Source organism: Rattus norvegicus, chromosome 13, assembly GCF_036323735.1.
Source record: "Rattus norvegicus strain BN/NHsdMcwi chromosome 13, GRCr8, whole genome shotgun sequence".
NCBI classification, from domain to species: domain Eukaryota; kingdom Metazoa; phylum Chordata; class Mammalia; order Rodentia; family Muridae; genus Rattus; species Rattus norvegicus.
The window spans coordinates 41,886,070-41,912,723 of NC_086031.1; the positions used below are offsets into that span (position 1 = coordinate 41,886,070).

Genomic DNA, 26,654 nt, shown 5'->3' on the forward strand with positions numbered 1-26,654 from the left:
TAAGTGGATATTAGCCCAAAAGCTGGAATTACCCAAGATACAATCCACAGATCATATGAAGCTCAAGAAGGATGACCAAAGTGCAGATGCTTCAGTCCTTCTTAAAAGGGAGAACAAAAATATTCATAGGAGGGGATATGGAGACAGAGTCTGAAGGAACGGCCATTCAGAGCCTGCCCCATCTGGGGATCCAGCCCATACATACAACAATATCAACCAACCAGAATTCCCAGGGACTAAACCACCACCCAAAGAGTACACATGGACAGACCCATGCCTCCAGCTGCATACATAGCAGAGGATGGCCTTGTTGGGTACCAATAGGAGAAGCCCTTGGTCCTGCTAAGGCTGGATCTCCCTAGTGTAGGGGAATGTCAGGGCAGGGGATGGTTGGGGAGGGAGAACACCCTTATAGAAGAAGGAAAAGGGGACGGGATAATTATGGATGAGAAACCGGGAAAGGGAATAACATTTGAAATGTAAATAAAAAATATCCAATAAAAAAAAAGAGGTTTTTGTTTTGTTTTTGTTTTTGTTTTGGTGGTGGTGGTAGTGGTGGAAAAAAAAGAAAAAGAAAAGAAAAGCAAAACAACGATCAAAACCAAACCAAACCAAACCAAACCAAACCAAACGACAACAAGAGACAATAACTGCAAAACTCATAGTAGCTTCAGGAACTCCCTGAAACTGACCAGATTTATTCCCCTACGATTACTGAGAGTCCATCTCAGGTTTGCAGCCTTGTAAAAGTAGAGTCAAGATGAACTTGCTAGGAAGAAACAGATGGCAGCCAAGCCACCTTGAAAGGTTTAGACCAGCTGAACTGCAAAGGACGTCCTCCAATCTCTTGAGCTGCCTGTAGGTTGTGCAGTGAGATCCAGGCTTCCAGCTTTCACCTAGGGACTCTAGTCGGCCTGGGGAGTATAAGCATGGCTCTAGCAGGCCTTGTCCTTCTTCCCCATTCCCTCTGCTTGCTAAACCTGTTAGATTATATTCCTAAAGCTAGCCACCGAGGTCTATCCTCTTCTTTGGCCACTTCTTCCTCCTAAAGCTGACTACCTGACTCCAGCAATTAAAGTAGTGACGTCCAGGAATCAAAAACCCCCTTCCGCTCCCCTGATGACATGACAATTAAAATTAAACGCAGTATTTCCCCTTTTACCTTTATAAACAACCATTTTGCTATGGACCACATCTGATTCTACTTTATCCTTTGTCCCCCCAGGGACAAATACACCCTCCCCCCTCTCCCTTGTTCTTCCCTTTTCCCTATCTTTGTCTCTTTGGTAGTATCTACGCCTCGGTCTGTATTTGGTTCCCTGCCTGGGGCGAGTAGATGTCTCCCAGGAATAGCAGCATCACATGACAACGTGGTGGCATGCCCTGCCACCCCCAGTGCTGGGACAGAGAGGAACCCTAGTTAGTCAGCCTATCTTACGCCATGGGATCCAGGCAGATGAAAGACCGTCTCCAAAAACAACAAGGTGGATGGCACCAGAGAAACGACACGGACAGTTGATCTTTGACCTTCACATGCATATGCAGATGTGTGCACATGAGCTCACACACACACACAGACACATACACACACACAAATATATTCATCTAAAGTTCTTTGGGCATAGCTAAATATCGTGCAATGTGTACGCTCTCTGATTCCCTTTTCGGGATAAAGGTAATAATTGCCACCGGCCCAAAGGGATCTAAACAGCAACTGTGCAAATGGCAGTGATATCCAGGGAACTGCTCTGAGCAAGCTGACAGCGGTCCTCTGGGCCTTCCTGGGGATCATCATTTCCCAGGGGCTGCAGCTTGACTTAACTAGAAGGGGGTGGAACTAGGTTGCCGCTCTGTTCTTTTAGAATCTTGTTTTTTAACTTGTGTCCTGTCTGGTCTTGTATCTCTCTCGACTCTCCTGCCTGAAAACGTTATGGGATTGCATTTGAAAATAACTTTTCTTCTTCTTCTTTGGAAGGAGCGTCGGGGGCCTGAAGAGCTGGCTCAGCAGTTAAGAGTGTTTGCTACTCTTAGCGTAAGAACCTGAGTTCAGCTACCAAACCCCACAGTGGACATTTCCCAACTGCCCATAACTCTAGCTCCAGAGGACCTAACACCTTCTTGAGGCCTCTTTGAGCACTCGTATGTCTGTATACACATACACACACACACACACACACACACACACACACACACATCTATGCACACACGAATATACATATACAAAATTTAAAAGTTTAAATGTAAATAAAAATAAATTTTAGGGAACTGGGCATATGATGGCATAGTTCTGTCCACCGTCCCCTTCTGCCCACGGTAAGCATCACTGCAACTAACCAGCAAATGTCGAAGTCGTTCCAGATCACCTTGCCACGAACTTCGTAGGAGCTGCATTTGGGGAGCCTGAATCCCCCTGCCTGCCAAGAGCTGTCTCTGGATGTCACCATTAGCCACATGGAGCGCAGTTTGGTTACTGTAATTGCAAAGTGTGATGTCTGCGCCCCTTTCCAGAAGAATCTCAACAACCTGCAAACCAAGAAAGTCCTTAAGATTCAGCGTGTTTTTATTTTTATTTTAAAGATGTGGATAGTTATGTATGTTGAGCATAGTTCCATCCCTCTGCCAATTTTTTCAAGTTCTCTTTTGTTTGTCTGTTTATTTGTCTTGTTTCTTTTGAGACAGGGTTTCTCTGCAAAGCCCTTGGCTGTCCTGAAATTTGATCTGTAGATTAGGCTGTCCTCAAACTCAGAGATCCACCTGCCTCTGTTTCCCCGAGTGCTGGGATTAAAGGCGTGTACCACCACCCAGGTCTTTGCTTTTTGTTTTGTTTCTTTTAGCTGGTGTCTCACTATGTCATCTTGATTGGTCTATAACTTGTTATAAGTATCAGGCTGGCCTCAAGCTCAAAGAGATCTGCACATCTCTGTTCTTGATTGCTAGGATTCAATATGTGTGTCACCATGCCTGACTTACAAAGTTATTTTTTATTTAATTAATTTACGTGTGTGTGTGTGTGTGTGTGTGTGTGTGTGTGTGTGTGTGTGTGTGTTGGCTACGAAGGCCAAGAGGGCATCAGATCCCTCAGTTACTTGTGAGCTGCCCAATATGGATGCTGGATGACAAGTTTGGTCTCAAAGACTGAGCAGCAAATGCTCTTAAATGCTGAGCCATCTCTCTAGCTCCATCTCTAGAAGTCTTCATAGTTTTGAGTGACAGCTGTACCTTCAGGGTTGGGTAGACTAGCTATGGCTGCCATTCATGATAAAGAACAGGCAGATAAGGATAGAATAAAAATGGAGGATCGTAGGCTGGAGGTATACTTCAGTGGTTGGCGCTCATATCTAGCATCTGTAAGGTGGTCCCCAGAACCACCACAGCAAACTATTTGGATGCAGGTAACTATGATTTACCTTTTAAAATGTTGAGACCGAATCTCTATAATAGACAGTGTGGTGGTGCACACCTTTAATCCCAACACTTGGGAAGCAGAGGCAGGTGGATCTCTGTTTGAGGCCAGGCTGGTCTATACTGAGTTGTAGACCAGCCAGGGATACATAGTGACAACCTACCCACTCAACAACTCCCAAAAACCAACACCAATAACAACATCAGTAACAACAAAACCAACTCTGTGATATGGGTGATTTCTGAGAACTGTATTATTAGACTAGAGATCTATAAATAGTTTCTTCTTCTTCTTCTTCTTCTTCTTCTTCTTCTTCTTCTTCTTCTTCTTCTTCTTCTTCTTCTTCTTCTTCTTCTTCTTCTTCTCCTTCTTCTTCTTCTTCTTCTTCTTCTCTTTCTTCTTCTTCTTGTTCTTGTTCTTCTTCTTCTTGTTCTTCTTGTTCTTCTTCTTGTTCTTCTTGTTCTTCTTCTTGTTCTTGTTCTTCTTCTTCTTCTCTTTCTTCTCCTCTTTCTCCCCCCCCCCTCCTCCTCCTCCTCCTCCTCCTCCTCCTCCTCCTCCTCCTCCTCCTCCTCCTCCTCCTTCTTCTTCTTCTTCTTCTTCTTCTTCTTCTTCTTCTTCTTCTTCTTCTAGCAGGATATTATGTAGTCCTTAAGGACCCTGAACTTCTGATTCTCCTGCCTCTGTTTCCTAAGTCCTGGAATTAAAGGTTGGGCCATGACTTCTGGTTTACAGACTCAAACCTGGGCCTTTATGCATGCTAAGCAAACACTCTACCAGTTGAGATACAACCACAGCTCCCAAAATTCTGACACTGAAGTCTTACAGTGGTTTACAATTTAGAAAATGGAACTCATTATCCATTTTCTATTTATAATTTGTCTACCCATCATCAATGGTCGATTTTTGTCTACATATCTGTCATCTCTTTATGTCTACCTATCTGGTTGCCTATCATCTAAACATCTCTATCAGCCAATCTACCGTCCATCTACCTATCATCTACCTACTTACCCTAACCCACCCCTGCAATGACTTTCCATTTATCTACATTTTCGTTAGCTGTCTGTACAGCAGCAAGTATCGGGCTCAGAGTCTTGTGCTTGCAAGGCAATGGAAATCTACTAGTTCTGGTCTGACTTATGGAGTCCTGGAAGTTGCAGATACTTCTTCTATGTAGTTCTGGAGGGTACACAAGCTACATTCAAATGCTGAAGTAGTTTTTCTTTCCAACAAGTATGGTGTGTGTGTGTGTGTGTGTGTGTGTGTGTGTGTGTGTGTGATGACTTATCTTTGCTCTAAGTCCTAAACAAGGAACCAGGTCACTACCCAGACTTCAAACTCCTTCTAGTCTGGTGGGAACAGAGAGAGATGAGAAAAAAAACTGTGTGGTGTATGTAATGGCGGAGTGGAGCATGGTAATGAAGAAGGTCTCTGAAGACTTTAGAAGGCAATTTGTTAAAGGACTGAGGATGCAGCTCAGAAGGTTAAGTGCTCTCCTGGCATGCACGATGCCCTAGAGTTTGTCCCTAGTACTGTGTTGGCTGGGCATGGTGACCAACACTTGTAATCCCAGTGCTGGGGAGGTGGAGGAAGGAGGATGAGACTGTTAAGGTCATCCTTGGCTATACACCCAGCTCAAGGCCAGCCTGTTAATGGCCTTTGAGGTGTCTGTGTGAGAGTTGTTTGTGGGATGTCTTGGTTTGGTCTACACTCTTTTCTAAAAAGCTACTGGAAGTTTATTATTATAATAACAGCAACAATAACAACAACAACAACAACAATAACAATAAAAAATAATGGTTGCAAATCCCCCAGATCTATCAGAAAGCAGCGTAAAGCTGAACTAGACTGTGTTGTCAGAATGACCCTGACCCCTGAGCTGGGGCTTTGCAAGGACTGGGATCAGGAGTTGATTGGTGGAGGAACAGGAAGTTCCCAGGTTTCAGGAAACCAAAGGCAAACTTCCCTTGCTTCCTGCCACGGTACCCACTATACCTCTGATAGATTTTCTTCCGCAGCTGTAATGAGAGGCGTGTTTCCAGTCTGTGGGTGCTGAAAGTCAAGGTTTCCAAGGACTGAGTGGACTTCTGGAATATGGCTACAAATGCATTCCACATCACCCCTTGAAACCACTTCAAGGAAATCATGAATCAGTTTGTTTTTGTTCATCTTGCTGGTTCCATATAATTTCCTTAAAGAGAGAAAACAGTTTAATGGTACAAAAGTCAGCAAACACAGAGGGTAGTTCCAATGTAAATGTTCCGCCTTTATTGCTTGTTGGTTCCTTCTTTTATACGGGAAGCAGGAGGGGGTGAGGGGATGGCTTGGCGGACGAAGCACCTGCCACCCAGTGTGTTCAAATCCTCAGAACTCACAGAAAAGCTAAGCAAGGTTGGCAGCCACCTGTAATCCCACTCAGGAGGCTGGTGGATGATCCCCTGGATGGTAAAAAGAGAGAATTGACTCCTAGAAGCTGTCCTCTGACTTCCACATGTGTGCTGTGGAACACATCTACACACAGACACAAAGACACAGACACACAGACATACACAGCAAACTATAGTGGAATTTTAATCCAGCAAGATGGCTGCTCTGGCAAGGAATCACATCTGAAGACCTTCCAGGCCTGTGTGATCTGGCTGGAATACAGACACTCTCTGGATTGTAAGATAGGCACGCCCTAGTACATACATTAGTATATACCTAACAGTGGAGGTAAATTTAGTTTGTAGAAGGAAGCAGCCACGTTTGAAGGTGACATCTAATTGAGAGGCACACGAAGTGACAAATCAGAGAAAGATCTGACAGAATGAATCAGAGAGAGGATACGCCCTACTTACACAAGAACGACACAGGAGAGAGAGAGACAATTTAAGAGAGCAGTGAAGAGACAGGTTGCAGGTAAAGACAGGATGAGCCAAAGATTAAGAAGGAGCCAAAAGATGAGAATAGATAGCCAGAGTTAAGGACCACGAAGAGCAATTTAGTAAGAAGCCAAGAGAAGGCAGTTTGAATCAGTCACCTTGTAAAGAAGTTTGAGTCAGAACAGCTGGGTTGAACCAGCCAGACCAGAGTCAAGAAAGCTAGAAAGGGTGAGTTAATTCAGAAGTAAAGCCTCTTAGATAACAATTACATGTGGCGAATACAAGTTACTTTTACCCAGACATGCATTCACACATGCACACACTAATAAAAAAAATAAAACATTGGGAAATGAGCTAGAAAGATGGCTCAGTGGTTAAAACACACTGGGTATTCTAACAGAGATCTTGAGTTAAATATTCAGCACCCACATGGAGACTCACAACTGTTTATAATTGTAGTTCCAAGCCTTCTTCTGGTGTGCAGACATATATACATAAAATACATAAATAAACCTTTTAAAATTATTACTTCATGTATGTTGGTGTTTTGTCTGTGTAAAGGGTGTCAGATCCTCTGGACCTAGAGTTATAGATAGTTATGAGCTGTCATGTGGTGGAAATTGAACCCTGGTGTTTTATAAGAGCAGTCAGTGCTCTTAACCACTGACCTATCTCTCCTGCTCCCATAAATAAATCTTTAAAAAATAAAAATAAAAGGCATATGCCTTTAATTCCAGCACTTGGTAGGCAGATGCAAGAGGATCTCTGAGTTTGAGAACAGCCTGGTCCACAGAACAGGCTTCAGGACAGCCAAGGCTACAGAGAGACCCTGACTCAAAAAAACAAAAACCAAAAAAATGAAATAAAAGTAAATTACGTAAATTATACTGTAATGTATAAATTGCTACCTACTTTTAGCGCTTTGCGTTTGGTCACATCCATGTACTTATGTGTAACCTCCAGTTCCTTGTTACACATCTATCGTATTACATTATTTCTTCTCTCAGTGATCTAAGTTGCCTCCAGCGTTTCACTCTGCAAACAAGACTGTGATGATATCCCTCTTGGAGCCTTGTTATGCATCTCCCAAAAGTCTGCCTGCACTAATGTGTCAGAGATATTCAGTTTCATTAAAATGTGCCAGACATTCTCCAGAATGACCTCAGCGAGCAACTCCACCAATGGTGCCGGATGTTTTCTTGGAGGTATTTGGTTGACCCAGTCCCTTGCTCACACTAATCATAAGTGTTTAATAAGTATCATGCTTGGAACGTCACTAGAGGCGGCAAGAGCAGACAGTATGTTCAATACTGGGACACAAAAACATTTCAAGCCAGTACACCTGCGCTTCCTAGCAAAACATTTAGCAGCTTAGATTTATTCTTATGCATTGTTTCTCAAAATGCAATGTCACTTCAAGGCCAAGAGATGCTTTAATAAACAACAGAGGATAATAACAGCTTGTTCTTCAATAAAGCTAAATACCATGTATTCAAATAACAACCAGACAAAAAGTACCATGTATTTATATTGTCAGATTATTTATAAAGGAGAAATAAAACCTCAAAATATCCAATGATTTTTTTTCCCTCCAAGGTTGTTACTTAGCAATGAGTGTTTAGAGTCTGTGCTTTAACTTGTTCATGCAACCTTTTTGTCTGTGTGTTTGTTTCTCAGGTAGAGTTTAGCTTTGCAGTTCACACTGGCCTAGGTCCCAGGCTGGCTTCAAACTCTCCATCCTCCTGCCTCAGACTCTTGGGTGCTGATTCGGCAATGTGTACCACCACACCTGGCTCTTGTATAATTTTTAAGAGAGCATTTCACAAGTAGTATCTATTTGCTATATAAAAATAAATTTAAAAAATCAATATAGCTTAATTGCAATCTCAAAATTATCCAGACACCAGAAGACCGGCGTGTGGTCATTATTTAGTGACCTGTGTCACACTCAAGGATGCCTAGAGGAAGGCAATGGAGAATCAAGGCCACCCTGTAAGATTCACACACCAGTCACCCGAGTAATACGGTTGACTTGCACTGCCTCTGACAGCTAAGCACCATTTCTTCCTCTGGCTTCCAGTCTGAACACTTCAGTTTTAAGTGTTGCATGGAGAAAACTTTTTGCAACTTCCCATTGAGAAGCATTTTTTTTTGAGCAATCATTTTTAAACAATAGGGTTTCGTTCTAAATGGTTAAAGCAGAAGGTTTGTCTTCTGTTGGGTAACAGTCATCTTTGTTCTTAATTGTATTCTCTACTTGTAAAGGCAAAAGTTTTATTACTAATCAGACACAACCCAGGGTTTCATGATGTCATTGTTATATCATTTCCTTTGATCATTCTCATGCCCATCACCCTCTTGTGACCACTGATCCCTTCCTCTTTCCAGCTGCTTCCTGCCGTCCCCCATCTGATTTCACACCTCTGTTGCTGTTGTTTTGTGGCCCAGTGACTTCTGTTAGTTTGCTTATGAGAGCCTGGGCACCTTACCAATAAAACTGTTCGTTACAGTCTACGTTTGGTTTAGAATATTGTATAGAAAAGGCTTCAAGCAAATCAAACTTGATAGTACGTTAATAAAATGTATCCCAAAATATAGGTATACAAGTATACAATATTGAGTAGTCCCACAGAATTTACAAATACTTAGGTGATTAAAGCACAAGATTATGTCTACACAGAACTCAGTGGAAGAGAGTATTTCTTATTAATATACCTCTCTTGTCATCTCTAGTTTTCCTATGGTCTGGAGGCACTGCCATAAAGTTTTGGAAGGGATTATTTGAAAAGTCAAAACTAGCTTATTGCAACTCTAAGGATACAATTACTCAAGCTTAAGACACAGTTTCTTCCATCAGTTTCCCCCACCTTCCTCCCCAGGGACATTCTTTCCCGAGGAAAACAAAAAGTTGCAACATATGGTATTATCTAAAACAGGGTAAAAACGGCTTACCTAGAGTCAGCTTTGCTGAGGGAGTTGGGACCCAGATGAAGGAGCACCCAGCCGAGTAACAGCCTAAATCATCCTACTTCATGGCTCTGATTTCCAAACCAGCTATCAACGCTCACTTTAGCCACGTTTCCATTTAAAAGCAGCATAGATTCAGAACCTCGTGTTTGGTTCCGTTCCAGTGTTGTGAAGTTCAAACACTTTATTTTTTCTTTTTTAAAGTATTTAAAGCTGGTTCTGGGTGCACAAACCCTTTGGCTCAGTGCAAGGAGACTTGCTTAGTTTACACAGGCTGTCACCCAGGCAACCAGCCGCAGAGTGTTTAGCTTGGAGAATTAAGAGCAGGACAGTCTTACGGAAGAAGGAAAACAAGTGTTGTGCATGCGTGTAAGCTGCTGTTGGAGTGGTTAAAGAAGCTGAGCCCCTGTGCACATCCGTGGATGACCCACTGCCTTTTCTACTCTACTTAATGAGATGTTCTCCAGAGGAGCCATGCCTCTGTAATCCCTGCTAGGTGCTGAAAGTCCCTTTTCAAATCCAAGTTAGGCCAGAGGGACAGTATAAACCGTACAGGTATGAATGAAGACATTCTAAGGAGACACTGGTACCCCTTCCTTTGACTCTCACACTACTGAAGCACTAGACCACCAGAAACTGGAAGTCCCATGCTGAGAAAGGGAAAGTCTGGAGCCTACGGTCAGCCAGAGGAGGAACTTGTCTCCCAGGAAGTGATTTCACACAATTTGTCAGACCACTTTGCAGGAGAGACTGGGGCCCAGACAGTGGTGACTCAGTACTGGGCTGGCTCACATCTTGGCCAGCCTCTTGCCCTTTTATTAAAAGCTAAACTTCACCTCAGGATCTCAATGATGGATTTGGGTGGGGATTATCAGACCTCTGTTATTCTTCCCAGTATGGCACATTGAATAAATCTCCTTTCTCTGCTTTTTCTGTTTCTTGTCTGTTTAAATGACCTATTGAAGACAGGTGGTCCAGCCTGACTTGTTAGGGTTTGCCAAGACTTAGGTGACAGGATGACACTGGTAATAAGAATCCAATCCAATAAATTGCCCCTGACTAGTGGTATTTATTGACCCATGATTGAGAAATCCTTTCATTGGAGCACATTTCTTCTTCTTCTTCCTCTTCCTCTTCCTCTTCCTCTTCCTCTTCCTCTTCTTCTTCTCCTCCTCCTCCTTCTCCTCCTCCTCCTCTTTCTCTTTCTTCTTCCTTCTCTTCTTTTTGTCATTATTTGAGTCAGGGCCTCACTTTATAGTTCTGGCTGTCCTGGAACTCACTCTGTGGACCAGACTGGCCTCGAACTCACAGAGATCTACTTGCCTCTGCTCCTGGGTGCTATGTTCCATATCTAGAGAGGCTTGTAGTATTCTAACACAAAGGCGTCAGAGGACCCATGCTCAGTTCCCAACTCCCTGGGTGGGTGGCTCACAACTTAAGTGGATCTGACACCTTCTTCTGGCTTCAGCAGGCACCTGTACACCCATGCATATACAAAAATACATATTTATAAAAAAACTTTAGGGGTTGGGGATTTAGCTCAGTGGTAGAGCGCTTGTCTACCAAGCACAAGGCCCTGGGTTCAGTCCTCAGCCCCGAAAAAAAAAACCCTTTATTTCTGTTGTGGGGTTTCTGTCTCCCCCATTCATTCTAATCTTTCTAAATTATGTAGGGTTTGTTTTGCTCTGTGCTGTACAGAGTTTCAGCTATTTTTTTTGGGGGGGGTAGCAAGTCTTGCTGTGCCATTGACTGTCCTAAAATCTACTTTTATTAATTGCAATAGCTTTCGTTGTATTTGTTGTGTGATTTTTTTTTGATCCTCTTCTATCAAAACAACCATTCAAGAAAGACAGCATTTCCCCGACTCTTTAGCTGAGGATTCAGAAGGTCAGCAAGTATGGGTTGCCAGACTTTACAAATGAAAACACAAGGCAGGCTCTCTCACAGCTTTGGCTAGCCTCTATTTTGCTATATAGCCTAGGATGGTCTTGAACGTTGAATCCTCCTGACTTCACCTTCCATGTGTTTTGATTACAATTGTGGGCCATTTGTTAGTAACCATTATGGGGGTCTTGGACTTACACCCAAAAATTCATGCATAATAGGTAAGTACTCGACCCCAGCCTGGGAAGCAGTTTTAGATAAACAAAACCAGCAAGGACTGGTCATCAACAGATGTGTACTACAAAATATGCTCAAGAAATTCATCATCATGACAGGCAATGGCATCAGATCTAAAGTGACATTTTAGATGTTGCCTTAAGCCAGGTGGTGGTGGTACACACCTCTAGTCCCAGCACTAGGGAGGCAGAGGCAGATGGATCAATGTGAATTGGAGGACAATGGGTGCTATTTAGGTGAGAGATAAAAAGTTGAGACACACACACACACACACACACACACACATACACACACACATATGCATATATATGCATGTGATTCTGCTAAGTGGCAGAACTAGAATAACCAAAAGTGTACCTGAAGAGAGTGTGAGATCAGTCCTCCGTCCCCCACCACACCCTGGAGACATTCTAATGTAGTTCAGGTAAGTCTCAAACTTGATATGTCCCTGAAGGGAAGCAGGGTTCCCATCATTCACTCAGTGACTGAGTGTGTGTGTGTGTGTGTGTGTGTGTGTGTGTGTGTGTGTGTGTGTGTTTGTGTGTGTGTAGGTAAGAGAACAACTTGCAGATGTTAGTTATCTTCTACTATGAAGGTTGTTTGTTCTGGGGGTCTTGAGAAGGGCCCGGATTGTTAGGCTTTGGTGCACGTATTTTTTTTTTTTTTTTTTGGTTCTTTTTTTTCGGAGCTGGGGACTGAACCCAAGGCCTTGCGCTTCCTAGGCAAGCACTCTACCACTGAGCTAAATCCCCAACCCCTGGTGCACATATTTTAACTGCTAAATCTTCTCACTGGTCTGACTAGTATAACTTGAAACTTGGTAAGATCTGATTGTGACTTGATAATATGATCTGTTGTCCACACACACTCACATATGGGGTTGGAGTTGGGAGTGGGTGGGAGGAACAAGACACCAGAGAGTGGTTAAGACTTCCCTCTGGTGGCCAAAATGTTTGAAAGCTTGCCCTCACTGAGGTTCCTTCTTAGACTCTTGCACTGGCTAGTTTTTATGAAACTTGACAGAGTCATATTGGAAGAGAGAACCTCAACTGAGAAAATGCCCCTCCCAGGTTGGCCCGATAGTTGAGTGAGAGAATGATGCTTTCCACAGGCTAAGTGTGTAAGAAAGCAGACTGAGCTAGCCTTGACGGGCAAACCAATAAACAGCAGTTTTCCATGGCCTCTGGATCAGCTCTTGCCTCTGGGCTCCTGTCTTGATTCCTGCCCTGACTTCCCTCAGTGATGGAGTGTGGGACCTGCTAATTGTAAGATGAAATAAATTCTTTCTTAAGTAGCTCTTGGTCATGGTGTTTTATCACAGTAATAGAACTTCCCCAACATATTCCTGTAGTACACTCTATTCTTTTTGTCATTTTGTATTTCTGTTACGATAATATAGCCATCTTTAGAGTTCTTCTCCCTTCCCCTTCCTTTCCTCTCCCTTCCCTTCTCTTCCCTCCCTCCTTCCTTCTTTGTTCCTTTCATTCCTTCCTTCCCTCCGTCCCTTTTTCTTTCCCCCTTCTTTTCCCTCCTCCATCCTTCTTCACGTCTTCCTTTCTAGTTCTGTATGGATGATCAAACCCAGTATCTGTAAATGCTGGGTGAGCGTTCTACCACAGAGCCATAGTGAGACCTTATATGTCAGTCGTCATATTACTTTCTGGAGGACAAGGGAGGTGCTTTAATTACTTTTATTTCTTCTATTGTGTTTTACATAGAGAATTTTTTTGGTGGGTGTTTCTAGAACCGATTGTACGCCCAAGAACTTTGAAGTGGTGAAATTTCACGCACTAGCACTTGTCTCTCTGAAGGAGAATCTAGGTTCTTAGCTGAAGCTGTGCTTTTGTTACATTTTGGCTATGGAAAGAGGGGAAATCATTACAGAAAAAAAGGAATGCCTAAGGAGATGCTGTAAGGACGGGTTTGAAAGAAGGACATTTACTATTTTGATTATAAGTGAATAGCTTTGGAATGCTTGGGCAACCCCAATCTATTTGGCAGAAAAAGGACCAATGGGTTTTTCCATTTTAAGAAGCTTTTCTGCTGAGGCAGCTGTACTGTCAGCATGAGCTGCATTACTGGCGTGTTAAGCATGACCTCTTTGCTCTTGTAGCAGAGTTGTGAGGAAATGTAGATTCATTTGTTTATTTATGAGTTTATTTTGAACAGAAAGACCATGAAGGAGCCTGTTGCTTTTTGTGTGTATGCTTGCAAGTGTGTGTGTGTGTGTGTGTGTGTGTGTGTGTGTGTGTGTATACGTGCAACTGTGCATGTGAATGTATATATGTGGGTGTGCATGCATGTTTTAATTATATAAATGTGTGAACATGTGCGTGCATGTACATGTGCAGGCCAGAGGGCAGCCTCAGATGCTACCCAGCTTGTTTTTTGGAGATGGAATCTCTCACCAGCCTAGAACTTCCTAAATATGATAGACTGGCTGGTCAGCAAGCCGCAGGTAGCCAGTCACCTGTCTCAGCCTCCCATGCCCTGGGATTATAAGTGCATGCCTTCATGTTTGTATTCTTTACATAGGTTCTGGGGATTGAACTCCAGGCCTCACATTTGCATGGTAAGCCCTTTACCAACTGAGCCATGTCTACAGCCTAAATATACATACATACATACATACATACATACATACATACATACATACACATTATATATACATATACACCACACACATAATATATGTATGTATATGCATGTATGTGTATATGTATATATATGTGTGTGTGTGTGTGTTTATATATATGAGACCTCTGTCTTTATGCACACAAGACGAGAATCAGATCCATTACAGATGGTTGCTAGGAATTGAACTCATAACCTCTAGAAGAGCAATCAAGTGCTAGTAATAGCTGAGCCATCTCTCCTGCCCATCTGTTTCTTCTAGGAGCATGAAGTTCCCTGAAACTTTGTCCAAATCCTCTTCTTTTCTATTTGGAAAGAAGATGTAAGGAAGAGAACAAGATAAACAGGCAGGTGAAAAAAATTTTTTAAAGTATTGGAATGTCTCAGTTGGTAGAAGAATTCCCAGTTATGTGCAGAATCTGACATTCTTTCTCTAGCAGTGGCGAATCAACTCTGTGTGGTAGCACGTGCCTGTAATCTAGCATTTGGGGAAGTGGAGGTAGGAGGATCAGGAGTTTAAAGTCATTCCTGGCTATATAGGGAGCTCAAGGCCAGCCTGGGTTGCATGAGATTCTATCCCAAAAAGTACAAAGAAATAACCAGGCTTCGTGGCACAGGCCTTTAATTCCAGCACTCAGAGGCAGAGGCAGACAGATGTCTGTAAGTTCGAGGCCAGCCTGATCTACAGAGTTCCAGGGCAGTTAAGACTGATATACAGAGAAACTGTTTCTCAAATAAACAAAACAAACAAAAGGTACAAAAAACGAACAGAATTAACATGTAAGATAGAGTAGTTGTAACTATATATATATACACACACTGGTGTTGAACAGAGCACTCGGCTTCAGGTCTGTACTTTGTGGCCATGACCTTTTCTCAGTTTATTATCTTGTTTCCCACACTCTGCGCTTAAGATCTTTGAAAATGGGCCCAGCAGGATGGCCCAGGGTGTAAAGGCACTTGGCATACAAGTCTGGAGTTCAATCCCCAGAACCCACATAAAGGAGAAAGGGGAGAACTAACCTCACAAAATGTCCTTTGACCTCCACAGAAGCACAAATACACACACACACACACACACACACACACACACACACACACACACACACGTACATGTGTATGCTCACACACACACACACACACATACACCAAAACAACTAAAAATAATTTTGTTTTTAAGACTGAGTCTCACTGTATAGCCCTGGCTGGCCTGAAACTCAGTGTACTTGACCAGTCTTGAACTCACAGAGATCCACCTGTCTCTGCTTCCCCAGTGCTGGCTTTAAAGGTGTACAATACCACACCCAGATTCATGAAAATATTTTAAAAGGAAATCCATAAACTTGGGCAGATAAGTTTACCCTCCAGTAAGTGCTATGCTATCTGAACCTACTGGACAAATTTTAAACTTAAGGGCTATAGTAAGCTGTTTCTGTCCTACGATTACCCTAAAGAACTTAGCAAATTTATATTTAAATGTCCTGAAGATGTGCACGTTGGGTTGGGGATGGCTCAGAGGTTAAGAGCACTTGCTACTCTTGCAAAGGACCAGAGTTTAGTTCCGAGCATCCATGTCTGATAATTCACAGCTTCCTGTATTCCACTTCCAGGGATCTGCCGTCCTCTTCTGGCCTCTGAAGGTGTGTGCACATAAACACACACATGTACATACAAATCCCACAATGTGTACAAAAAATAAAACTAAAATATTTTTAAAAGACATGCACCTTTAAATTTTGGGTTTCTTTTTTTTTTTTTTAAAGCTGTGATATGATTTGAAACAGGATCCTATGTAACCGAGGTTGGCCTAAAACTCATCTAGTGAAGGATGACTTTAAAACTTCTGGTCCTCCTGCTTTCCTGTTCCAATGTTGCCATTACAGGTGTGCACCTCAATGGCCGGTCTGTGCAGTACTGGAGATGGGACCCAGGGTGGTGTACATGGAAGGCAAGCACTCCACAAGTGGCTATATCCCCAGGAGCAACTGTTTTTTTTTTTTAAACAAATGTTTATTGAATGAAGAGATAGCTGAATGACTGGTGAATGGCCAAATGCAGAATTATCTTGTCTCACATTCTCTGGAGGTTCCTTTCTAGGGAATCTTGGTTTTGGTTCAATAAACCTTGGATTTAAGCTGGGTGTGATGCATCATATCTGTAGTCCAATTCATGATTATGAAGCTATCCTGGGCTACATTGTGAGTTCCAAGCCAACCTGTGCTAGAGAATAAGACCCTGTCTGAAAACAAAAACAAAAATAAAAACAAAACAAAACCCAGTAGTAGGGCTGGGGGCACCAATCAGTCAGTATAATGCTTGCCTTATAAGAAGTAAGACTTGGGGGCTGGGGATTTAGCTCAGTGGTAGAGCGCTTACCTAGGAAGCGCAAGGCCCTGGGTTCGGTCCCCAGCTCCGGAAAAAAAGAACCAAAAAAAAAAAAAAAAAAAAAAAGTAAGACTTGAGTTCAGAAGCGATATAAAAAGTTGGGCATGGCATAGCACACTTGAAATCCCACTGCGGGAGAGGGAGGGCTAGGAGGATCCTGTCCTATCTGCTCAGCCAGTCTCATCTAGATTTACAGTACCAGGTATGAGTTCCCTCTTTTGAAGCAGGTTTTGGTCCAATCAAAAAGCAGTAGATTATCCCCCAAAACCTTCATGCCACTATTTAATCCATGGGCACATCCTACCAGCATGTCGGGGCTACAGCATGCAAGATCTAGTGCTGGGCAAACCCCTTCTGGCACTATGAGAACCAGCCATCCAGGAGGAAGTTTTCACCTCAGCTCCAACTCAATTTCTCTATGTCCTGCAACCCAAGGGTTGCGTCTTTGGCAACACGCTTCGCTGTGGTAGTGTCTTACGAGCTGGCTGTGATTGGTCCCAAAGAGCAATTGTAATAGCTTGTGTTGTTTTGTGGGGAGTCCGAGGCCTCTCTGACCAATAACTCGTAGGGAACTACTCTATGCTTGGCACCGAGATTTTAATTTATTAACTCGCATCTGGTGGAAATGTCATCCACCCAGGCCAATCTAAGCTAATTGGTTAGCTCCCAGCCAATCAATGAGAGAGAGAGACCTTGTCTCATGAAACAAGGGTACATCATTTCTGAGGAGTAACACCTGAGTGTTGGAGCCCCACCCCCACCTCCAGCATAGCCGTCCCCATTTTGTTGCATGCCTGCCAGCTATTTCGTATTGTTGCTGTAATATGCCTGCCAGTCATCGATGCAGAAAAGGAACCTACTCAGAGCAAGGTCACGTTGATCACATACCCTGTTACGTTCTGTGTGTTAAGAGGTTTGTTAATCTTAAGAAATCCCACAACTGTAAGCTTCATGTAGGACCATCAAATTACAGCTCAGTATGAACCGTTATGTCTAAAATGGCTTGAGTCAGGGCTGACCACTGGGCAGCACTTCCAGCACCTGTGTATGAGGTTATTGTGTGTTTCGTGGTTTTAGCTTTATAAGCTGGCTCTGAGAAACGTCCTGTGCACAGCTTTGAGCTGTTGCTGTGGTCGATCAGTCTTGGGTGGTGTATTCAAGAAATCATCCCCGTTTAATGGAGATTGGTGTTTGTGTGGTTTGCTGGGCAACTCCTGGACCCCTAACATTGAGGTTGTCCTATGAATTACACACCCACACACCCTTCCCCCCAACACACACCCTTGAGCACATATTCACGAAACAAACAACAAAAAAGTGGGCTTCATTTTTAGAATGTAAGATACTTTGTGTGTGTTCTGAAAATCACTCGAATATCTTTCTAGCACCGATTTTAAAAAAAGAGCTTTAAGAAACCGAACAAACACCACCACAGTCCTTTCTAAACCATACCACCATTACTTGTCTCTTCTCTCTGTCCTCAGACTGAGGACACAGTGGGAGGGGATTACTCATGGCTGAAACCCTCCACAGGATCAACTATACTGTCCTGATATAGGTAGATGCTTGAACGGATGAGAAAGCAAACACTCCCCCAGCAGTTTTAAGTTTTTAGAGAATCCCCCTTCGAAGATTCTTGTTCTGAGAGTATCTTCCTCTTCCAGTTGTAGCATCTATTCTAGGCTCTGGGACAGCATCATGGAGAATTCCTATTTTGTCCTGCCCAGCACCATCATGACAGATGGATGAGAGTAGAGGAGCCCCACACAAACGATGTTTTCTTTTTCTTTATGACCTAATTAAACTGTTATGCCCCCACAGTCCCCTGAGGTCCCAGCTGAGGGTGATTTTTCCGAAGCTCCTAATCTTTTAAATTGCCTGTGCGTCAAAATAGCTCCCCATGGCCATTATTGGTAACACCTTGAAATAACTGAATTATACTAAGTGAGGAAACCAGGTTGTAAGGAAAAGCTGTCGCCTCGGGATGTTGACTGAAACAGCGCTTCATCCTGCAGAAACAGGATCTTTTCTACTTTTTGAGCCAGTGGGGAGTGGGGATCTAATAAAAGTGTGTCTCCCATGGGCTTCTGCATCATTAGCATCCTGGCTCCACACTTGGGCTGTAACAAATAACTTATTTTAAAAATTTCCCTGGGGAGATGACAAGAAGCCAAAAATATCTCGGAAGAAATCTTACCTTAGCAACCCATTCGACAGCCCCATATATTGTCTAAAATTTAATTTCAGGGAACAAAGTCTTTGAGATTGCTTTAGTGTCTGATCTTAGTTACTGAACCATCTTTAATCCTCGTTAAGGAGAGAAAAGAGTAATGCCTGGTGTGTAAGTAGCATTTCTTAGTTTTCTGGAACATTCCTCAATAAAGACTACTACTGTAATTGGTTACCCATCTCTGGCTGGACATTGGGTTGTTTTTATATGAACTCAATCTTTAATACAACCCTACATGGTAATTACAAGTCCATTTTTAGTAATCAAACAGTCTTAAGGAAGCTAAGGGATTTGCACAAAGTCATCTAGTTTGTAAATGGCTAAAATCAGGTCTGTCTGATCTTAAGACCCACACACTTACTTCACTTTAAGGATCTTAAAATGTGAAAGAAAGAGATTCTTTTGGGGGTAGAAGAAATGGCTCCGTGGCTAAGAGTACCAACTGCTTCTACAGAGGACCCAGGTTCATTCCTGGCAGCTCACAGCCTGGAAGACTTGTCTTCTGGCTTCTGGGCTCTACGGTCACGGCATACATGTGGTGCAGGCAAAGACTAAGTGAGAAGAGAAGCAATTCTTTCCTGGGTACAAATTTCCCTACGTCTCCAGCCATCATTCCCCCTCTTCTTTCTATTATTTTGTGTAACTCATTGATTTGCCTGGACTGGCTGGCCAGAAAGTGCTAGAATTACAGGCATGCACTCCCACATCTAGTGAGGTTATGGATTGGCCCAGGCCTCCATGCATGCTGGGAAAGCATCTAGCTACATCCCTTTATCCCTTTTCTTAACTATGACAGTGTATTGTTATTTTGTTTCTGCCATCAAAATTGACGATCTTGGTCTTTCTCTTTTCTTTGATAAACAGTCAAAGAGAATGTTGGCTACTTTCCCAAAGTAAAGTGAACTTGAGGAATTGAGGATGCAGCCCAGTTAGCACAGTGTTTGTCAAGCAGGAATGAGGCTGGGCTTGATCTATAGGGACACATAAAACAGGCTCACATACAATATTTCGTTTTTCACGACAGAATCCTTCCTACTTTCTTATTGACTGGGACGCGCGCGCGCGTGTGTGTGTGTGTGTGTGTGTGTGTGTGTGTGTGTGTGTGTTCAAATGCACTGCCTATCACATATATGGAGGTAATATTTTAAAAACTCCATTTATTTATTTAGTTGGGGAGGGTTGGCAGAACGGTGGAGGGCAAATTTGCAGGAGTTGGTACTTTCCTTCCCCCATGTTGGTGTCTGAGACAGAATTTGGGTTTTCAGGCTTGGCACCAAGTGCCATTACTTGCTATTATCTCTCTGGCCTGAGAAATAATTGCTTTTTTTCTTTTTAAGATTTATTATTGGGGGCTGGAGAGATGACTCAGTGGTTAAGAGCACTGACTGCTCTTCCAGAGGTCTGATGGCTCACAAACATCTGTAATGGGATCCGATGCCCTCTTCTGGTGTGTCTGAAGAAAGCAACAGTGTACTTACATAAATAAAATAAATAAATTTAAAAAATTATTACTTAAAGGTTAGACATAGTGGCACATGCCTTTAATCTCACCACTCCAGAGGAGGCAGAGGCAGAGGCAGGTGGGTTTCTGTGAGTTTGAGACCAGCCTGGTCTACACAGTGAGTTCCAGGACAGCCAGAGCTACATAATAAAGAGAGCCTATCTCAAAAAATTATTTAATTTTAATTTTTATGTATATGATTATTTTGTCTGTATGTGTATATCCGCACTGTGTGCATTTTTTGTTTATTCCAGAAGCCAGGAGAGGGTGCCGGCTCCCCTAGAACTAGAAGTATGAAGGGTTGTATGCAGCGAAGTGGATGTTGCAAGAGAAGTCAGTCCTTTTAACTGTTGAGCCATTTCTGCAGTCGCCAACAGAATTCTAACCGATGGTTAGCGCTCCTGTCCTTCAGTGGTTTAAAAAGTGAAGCATTCATCAAGTTGCATGTTCTTATCAGACTATATCTGCCTGCTTCTGTCTCTTGAATACTGGAATTAAAGTCATGCATTTCCACCCGTGGCTGCTTTTTTTTTAAAATAAGTTTAATTGTAAAGCTTTTCTTTACCTGGGGTTAGGAAAGGAGACAATGAATTTAAGGACCTTGGTCAATGTCTACGAGTTCGTAAAGAGATGAGGATGCAATTCAGTTGGTAGAGCATTTGGTAGAGCATTTGCCTAGCATGCACAGTCCTAGCTTCTGTCTTCACTGCCACACCACATCTTCACCACCACACACTCCAAGCCTGGCACCACATGCTTGCAATCAGGATATTCAGAAGAAGAAGGCAAGAGGACCAGAAATTCCAGTTCATTCTTCTCATCACAATGAGTTTGAGGCTGGTTTATGAACCCTATCTCAAACCCAAAACCAAAAACATTTGAATGAAAACTCAAAAGAGCTTTAGATTTTTAAATACAATTTTGACCATGCATGTCTAGGGTCTCTGCCATATAGGATTACATATGTCCCAAGGTATCGATTGAAAAATCCCACGCAGAGAGACCCTTACTCAAGTCTTGGGAAATCGCAGACCCCAGACACAGAGAGACCATTTTGGATGTAATAAGCAAAGGCGAGGAGACCTATTACAGAGATCTCCGGGCCGACACGTATCCCGCGCAGGAGACAGAGGTGTCGGCCCCGAAACTCAAAAGTCTGAGGGTTATATAGAGAAGGCTAGGGGGTTTTGGCGTGGTTACATACAATTGGCTCATTCAAACATAGCAGTGAGAACAAAGCAGAAAGAGTACGTGTTAGAAGTCAGGGGCTTATCAGGGTCCGGAGGATGGCCCTGAGTGAGCTGGGGGGAGATGTCTTCTTGCCAGACGTCCCATGAATCAGTCCCATTAACTCAGGCTGGTTCCTGCATTCCTTTTCTTTATGGCTTGCCAGTCCTGCCTGGACAGTGTTTTCTGTGCTCCTTTATCTTTATGGCCTGCTAGTCCTGGCTGCAGGGCTTAGCCCTGGGTCTGTGGCCTTTTGGGGTTTATTCTTTTAATTTTTATATTTCTAAACCTAGAATTCGTATAATTCTCTTTTCACGATGAATGTAGCCCAATACATTTGGATGAGAAAATCATGTAACAATGTCAAAATATCTATCAGCTCTTCTTGAGTCTACAGAACACTTTTGTTATTTTTACTTTTAATTCTTTAAAAAAGTATTTGTAAATTTTATTTAATGTGTATGTGTGTAAATCTGTCTGTGCACCACGTGTATGCCTGGTGTCAGCAGACGCCAGAAGAGGGCATAGGATCCCTTTGGACTGGAGTCACAAATGGTTGTGAACTGTCTCATGTGTGCTTGAAATCTCTCCAACCCCTACAGAATTTTAAAAAAAATAATATTAAACCATCTTGTGGGACAGCGTATGTCATACTAAGATCATTCTGCCAGGAAGAAAAGTCTTTCCACCTTCTACCAGGTCCTCTGTAGGCCGGCCTTCTTCGAGGCCCCACCCACCACGCACCGAGGTCCCGCCCATGGTCACTCAGTGCCCGCCTCCTAGCTCCCTTCTTCCCGACAGCCTTCGCGCGCGGCCTGACGCTCCGCTCTGCAAGATGGCGGCGGACAGTGAGGTGAGTTTGGTACCCCGGGTACGGCTGTCACAGGGTTCTGCCGCCGACGTCAGTGGCCCGCGGCTTACTGTCTGTGCTCTTCTCTCTCCCCGCAGCCCGAGTCCGAAGTGTTTGAGATCACAGACTTCACCACAGCCTCGGAGTGGGAAAGGTGAGTAGCGCGTTTGGACTTGTCTAACCCTGGGCGGCATCACACAGGTGACGCAGGTTCTGAGGGAGACGCCCACGCTTCGTCTCTTCTTCAGAGAGCCCTGGCAGCCTTGGCTTTTTCCGCATCGATCATACAGACAGGTCAGACCAACCTTCAGACTCCGCCTTTAAAACAAGTTGTGTTAACTTCCAGATCACTTCCCTAAACAGAAAACCATTTCCGAGGTCGCTCCTGTGCCTTCTGCATTCATGTCAGTTTGCCTCAGTTGTCATTAAAGCCTTCAGCTAAGCAGCTGCTGTGTTTTCTGTTTATTGGAAGAGACTTTTAGCATACGGATGGCTGTTCATCTGCCATCCTACCATCCTCATTTTATCCCATCTTCCAGAAATTAAAAAATTAAAATTCTTTTTCTCTATTTCCTTTCCGTCCTTTCCCCTTTATCACTCCTCCCCCCCCCCCCGTCATATTTCCTAATAGTATGTTTACATACGTCTTCAGAATGTTTTGATTCACATCGTTACATTTTAAACTTGGTCCTGTGCCCAGGCTTCCTGAGCTTGTCAAACTCAGATGAACAACTGAGCTCCGATGGACATGTTTTAGCGCCCAAGTTAGTTGAAAACTGAGTTTGTTGGCCTGAAAGCTTAGATGGCTATTGAGGTTATTGTTGCAATGTTTGTAGGCTTTATGAATGTGTGGTTCTCCTATCAGTTGGTGGCATAGGAAAATATAAAAGACCTTTGTTGAAATCGTAGTTTAACTTGTATGCCCATCCCCACACTTCGAGTCAGCAAGACTTAACACATTAACAAGACTTTATAAGCAAGCACTGTGTGACCTGAGCTATCCTAAGATTGGGGAAATATATACCTTTTAAAAAAGGTCCAACAAATAGTTAAAAAGTAAGCCATTGGTACTAACTACAAAGAACTCGTTAAGTAAGGAAAATGTGGAGACATTTTTGTAGGGAAAGGGTAGGAGATGCCCTTGCTTTGAAAATGGGAAGGGAGGGGTTGGGGATTTAGCTCAGTGGTAGAGCACTTGCCTAGCAAGTGCAAGGCCTTGGGTTCGGTCTCCAGCTCCGGTAGAAAAAAAAAGAAAGAAAAAGAAAAAGAAAATGGGAAGGGAAATGGAAGCTGGGTGAGGTAGCACCTCTGTATAATATTGGCTACTGGGAAGGCTGAGTTGGATCACTTGAGCCGGAGCAATCTAACAGATATTGCCTCAATAAAGAAAAGGAAAAAAAAATGGTTCAGGGTTTGGCTAGACATGAGAAGGGACTGACATTGCTAGACATGTAAGTGAAGAATTATCACTGGGAAATAAGTAAAAATAAAGTGAGATCAGTTTCCAAAGCCAAAGTGGAGGCATCTAGAGTTGGTGCACTTGACTAAAAATTCTCAAACTTTTATTATGCATCAGAACTTGTTGGTCCCAGTGTTTCCCATTTAGGTCAGATCCCCAAATTTGCTTTTCTGAAATGGTCCCGGGTAATACAGATGTGGGCAGATCAGAAGACCATATTTAGAAAGCACTACTGCTTAAGAAAGTGGTCAGAGATTTTGGCCCTTTGGTACAACAGTTATTTGGTTTAAGTTGTTACATTGTGGTGAGATGAAGTAAACAGTTTACATTGATTCATGAAGTGGAGCTGAAAGTAGTTGAATGGAATGAACTAGGTTTAGGTAGATGAGCTTAATGTAAGTCTGAGGGGAAACTCCAGTTTCACGTCTAAACAAATGAAGATACGTATCAAACTTAACAAGAGTATACTTTTGGGCATTTTGACTTTGAAATTGATAATTTGATGGTTATTAGAAAAATACAATGGTCTTGGAGGGTGGGTAGTAAGGAAACATCAATGATTAGTGTTTAGAATGGAAAAAATGACCATTTTTCCCTAGTTAAATTATTTAACATTTCCTGAGGGGACCTGGAGAGAAGCTTAGAGGTTAAGAGTTCCATACACTCTTCCAGAAGACCCATGCTCAATTCCTGGCACCCCACAACTGTCGAAAACTCCAGTTCCAGGTTATTTGACACCCTCACATAGACATAGATGGAGGAGAAACACCAATGTGCACATAAAATAAATAGATAAAAAAAGAAAAGCCTTTTCCCCTGCTTTGTGAAGGTGGAGCTCGGGCTCAGGTGCATTTAAGATTTGACCTTACTCACAATCTACTGCCGTGGCTGAGGAAGGCCTCAGTGCTAGAGGTGTAATGGATGTCCGTGCTGCTTCACCAGAGGTGCTAAAGACTACCTTCAGCCATGGTGGCCTAGCATATGGCCTACACTAGGCTGCCAAAGCCTCAGACAAGCACCAAGCTCACCTTTGCATGCTTATATCCAATTGTGATGAGCCTATGTATGTCAGGTTGGTGAAGGCTCTTTGTGCTGGGCATCAGATCAACCTGAATAAAGTTGATGACAATAACTAGGGGAATGGATAGCCCTCTGTATAATTGGTCATCATAAAGTGATGGGTTTTGTCAAAGAGTATTTCAAACGCAAGAAATAAACATGACTTTGAAGTTTTGTTTTTTTTTTTTTACATCTTTATTTATTATATACATTGTAGCTATCTTCAGACACACCAGAAAAGGGCATCAGATCTCATTACAGATGGTTGTAAGCCACCATGTGGTTGCTGGGATTTGAACTCAGGACCTTTGGAAGAGCAGTCGGTGCTCTTAACCACTGAGCCATCTCTCCAGCCCCGACTTTGAAGTTTCTTAAGCCTTGATTTTTTTTTTTTAATATTTGGATGAAAAATTGTTCTCAGTATTGAATGAAAATAAGGACATGAATGGTCCTAGGTATGGTTGAGGAGAAGGTTTAGTGTAAATGTGAGGGAGAGAACAGGGAGAGGCAACTGGAAGAGGCCAGACTGAACTGGGCCAGCAGACCGAGTTGGCCATGAGAGGTAGTTGGGGAGAGAAGAGGGAAAAAGCAAAGAGAACACAGCCAAGTGGCTGTGTATAGAGGAAAAGAGAAGTTAGGGGAAGGGAAGCAAAGCTCGGGTTGGGGCTGGAGAGGTTTAGGGTAGAGGGTAGGGTATGCCAGCCAGGATGGCTCTATAACAGTTGATCATGGTAGAGACTGAGGGAGCTTAGAGATCAGCAGAGACCTTGATATGCTAATAGGCACCTCTAGCCCAGGTTTATGGAAGAGCCATATGTTCCTGTTGCTACACATAAGGAGAATGACTTTAGCAAGTCATTTTAGCAAGTAGGAAAGTCTTAAGAACCTAGAAGTGTTGGCTTTTGTCTAATGTCAGACTGGCAAAAGGAATTTCTTGAAACCTAATAAGTCTGTCATATACCATACAGATAATTTATTGAGAGGACTAATTACTAATTACTAATTTTCAGTTGAAAAAGTGTTTTGAATGTCCGTGTGTGAGACAGTGTGAGATATTAGGAATTTGGTAGCTAGTAAAAGCAGATAAAGCTTAGTATGCTCATTGCCCTTGGTTCAGTCTCTGTACTGTAGTAAAAAGTTTAGAAAAATAAGGTTCATTCCCCCCCCCCTTCCATTTTTGATTTTTCGAGACAGGGTTTCTCTTTGTAGCCCTGGCAGTCCTGGAACTTGAATTGTAGATCAGGCTGAGCTCAAACTCAGATCCATCTGTCTCTGCCTTCTGAGTGCTGGGATTAAAGGTGTGTGCCACTACACATATTAGCCCCCCGCCCCCCCCCCGCACCCCTATCCCCTGGCTAAGGTCCCTGCTCTGAAAGTGTAGTCCAGCAGGAGAGAGAGACATGAGTCAGATAATGTGGCTGAGGCCTGTAATTACAAGTCGACCTAAAAGCTACAAAGAGGAAATAGAAAGGAATCTATTTTTCTCAAAGCACATACAAAAGACCTTAGTGTAGGGAAAGGAGTAAGTGACTCATCAGCTAAGATATGGAGAACTGTTAAAGAAAACATTACTATTTTTCTCTAGTCAGATCTCAATATTTGTAGGATATAACTATCTCCTAGCCATTACTAGAATTCATAAGTAGAGTATTTTAAGATGTTTCTCCGGAGCCAGAGAGATGGCTCAGCGAGTAAGAACACTAGCTGTTTTCCAGAGGACCTGAGTTCAATTCCCAGCACCCACATAGTGTTCACACCATCTGTAACAGAATCTGATGCCCTTTCTGTCATGCAGGCATACATTCAAATAGAGCACTCACATACAAACATAAATAAATATTTTTTAAAAGATGGTTCTTTTACTCTGAAAATTATTTTAAAAATTACTTTTATTATAGCAGTAATACCTTGTAGTGAAATAAAAAAAATACCTTTAACCTTCTACAACGATAGC

General features: G+C 42.8%; 2 protein-coding genes across 5 annotated transcripts in view; one reads left to right on the forward strand and one right to left on the reverse strand.

Moving 5' to 3' along the window:
* The window catches only part of Map3k19 (mitogen-activated protein kinase kinase kinase 19), a 43,446-nt gene extending 33,437 nt beyond the window's left edge, over positions 1-10,009 (reverse strand). For both annotated transcript variants that reach the window (XR_010056991.1, XM_039091284.2), the window contains exons 1-3: positions 9,220-10,009; positions 5,399-5,594; positions 2,335-2,523 (exon numbers count right to left, since the gene is read on the reverse strand). Coding sequence is in view for 1 of the 2 variants with exons in the window: in XM_039091284.2 (XP_038947212.1) it covers positions 2,335-2,523; positions 5,399-5,572 (363 nt within the window). In the remaining variant the exon portion in view is untranslated. The remainder of the gene's footprint in view (positions 1-2,334; positions 2,524-5,398; positions 5,595-9,219) is intronic.
* Positions 10,010-22,109: 12,100 nt separating this feature from the next.
* The window catches only part of Rab3gap1 (RAB3 GTPase activating protein catalytic subunit 1), a 73,433-nt gene continuing 68,888 nt past the window's right edge, over positions 22,110-26,654 (forward strand). For 2 of the 3 annotated variants that reach the window (NM_001402314.1, NM_001402216.2), the window contains exons 1-2: positions 22,148-22,185; positions 22,281-22,336. In NM_001402314.1, the coding sequence (NP_001389243.1) occupies positions 22,168-22,185; positions 22,281-22,336 (74 nt within the window). In that variant the 5' untranslated portion in view covers positions 22,148-22,167. Of the gene's footprint in view, positions 22,186-22,280; positions 22,337-26,654 lie in introns of all 3 variants that reach the window. The other variant, XR_005492430.2, reaches the window with a different exon arrangement.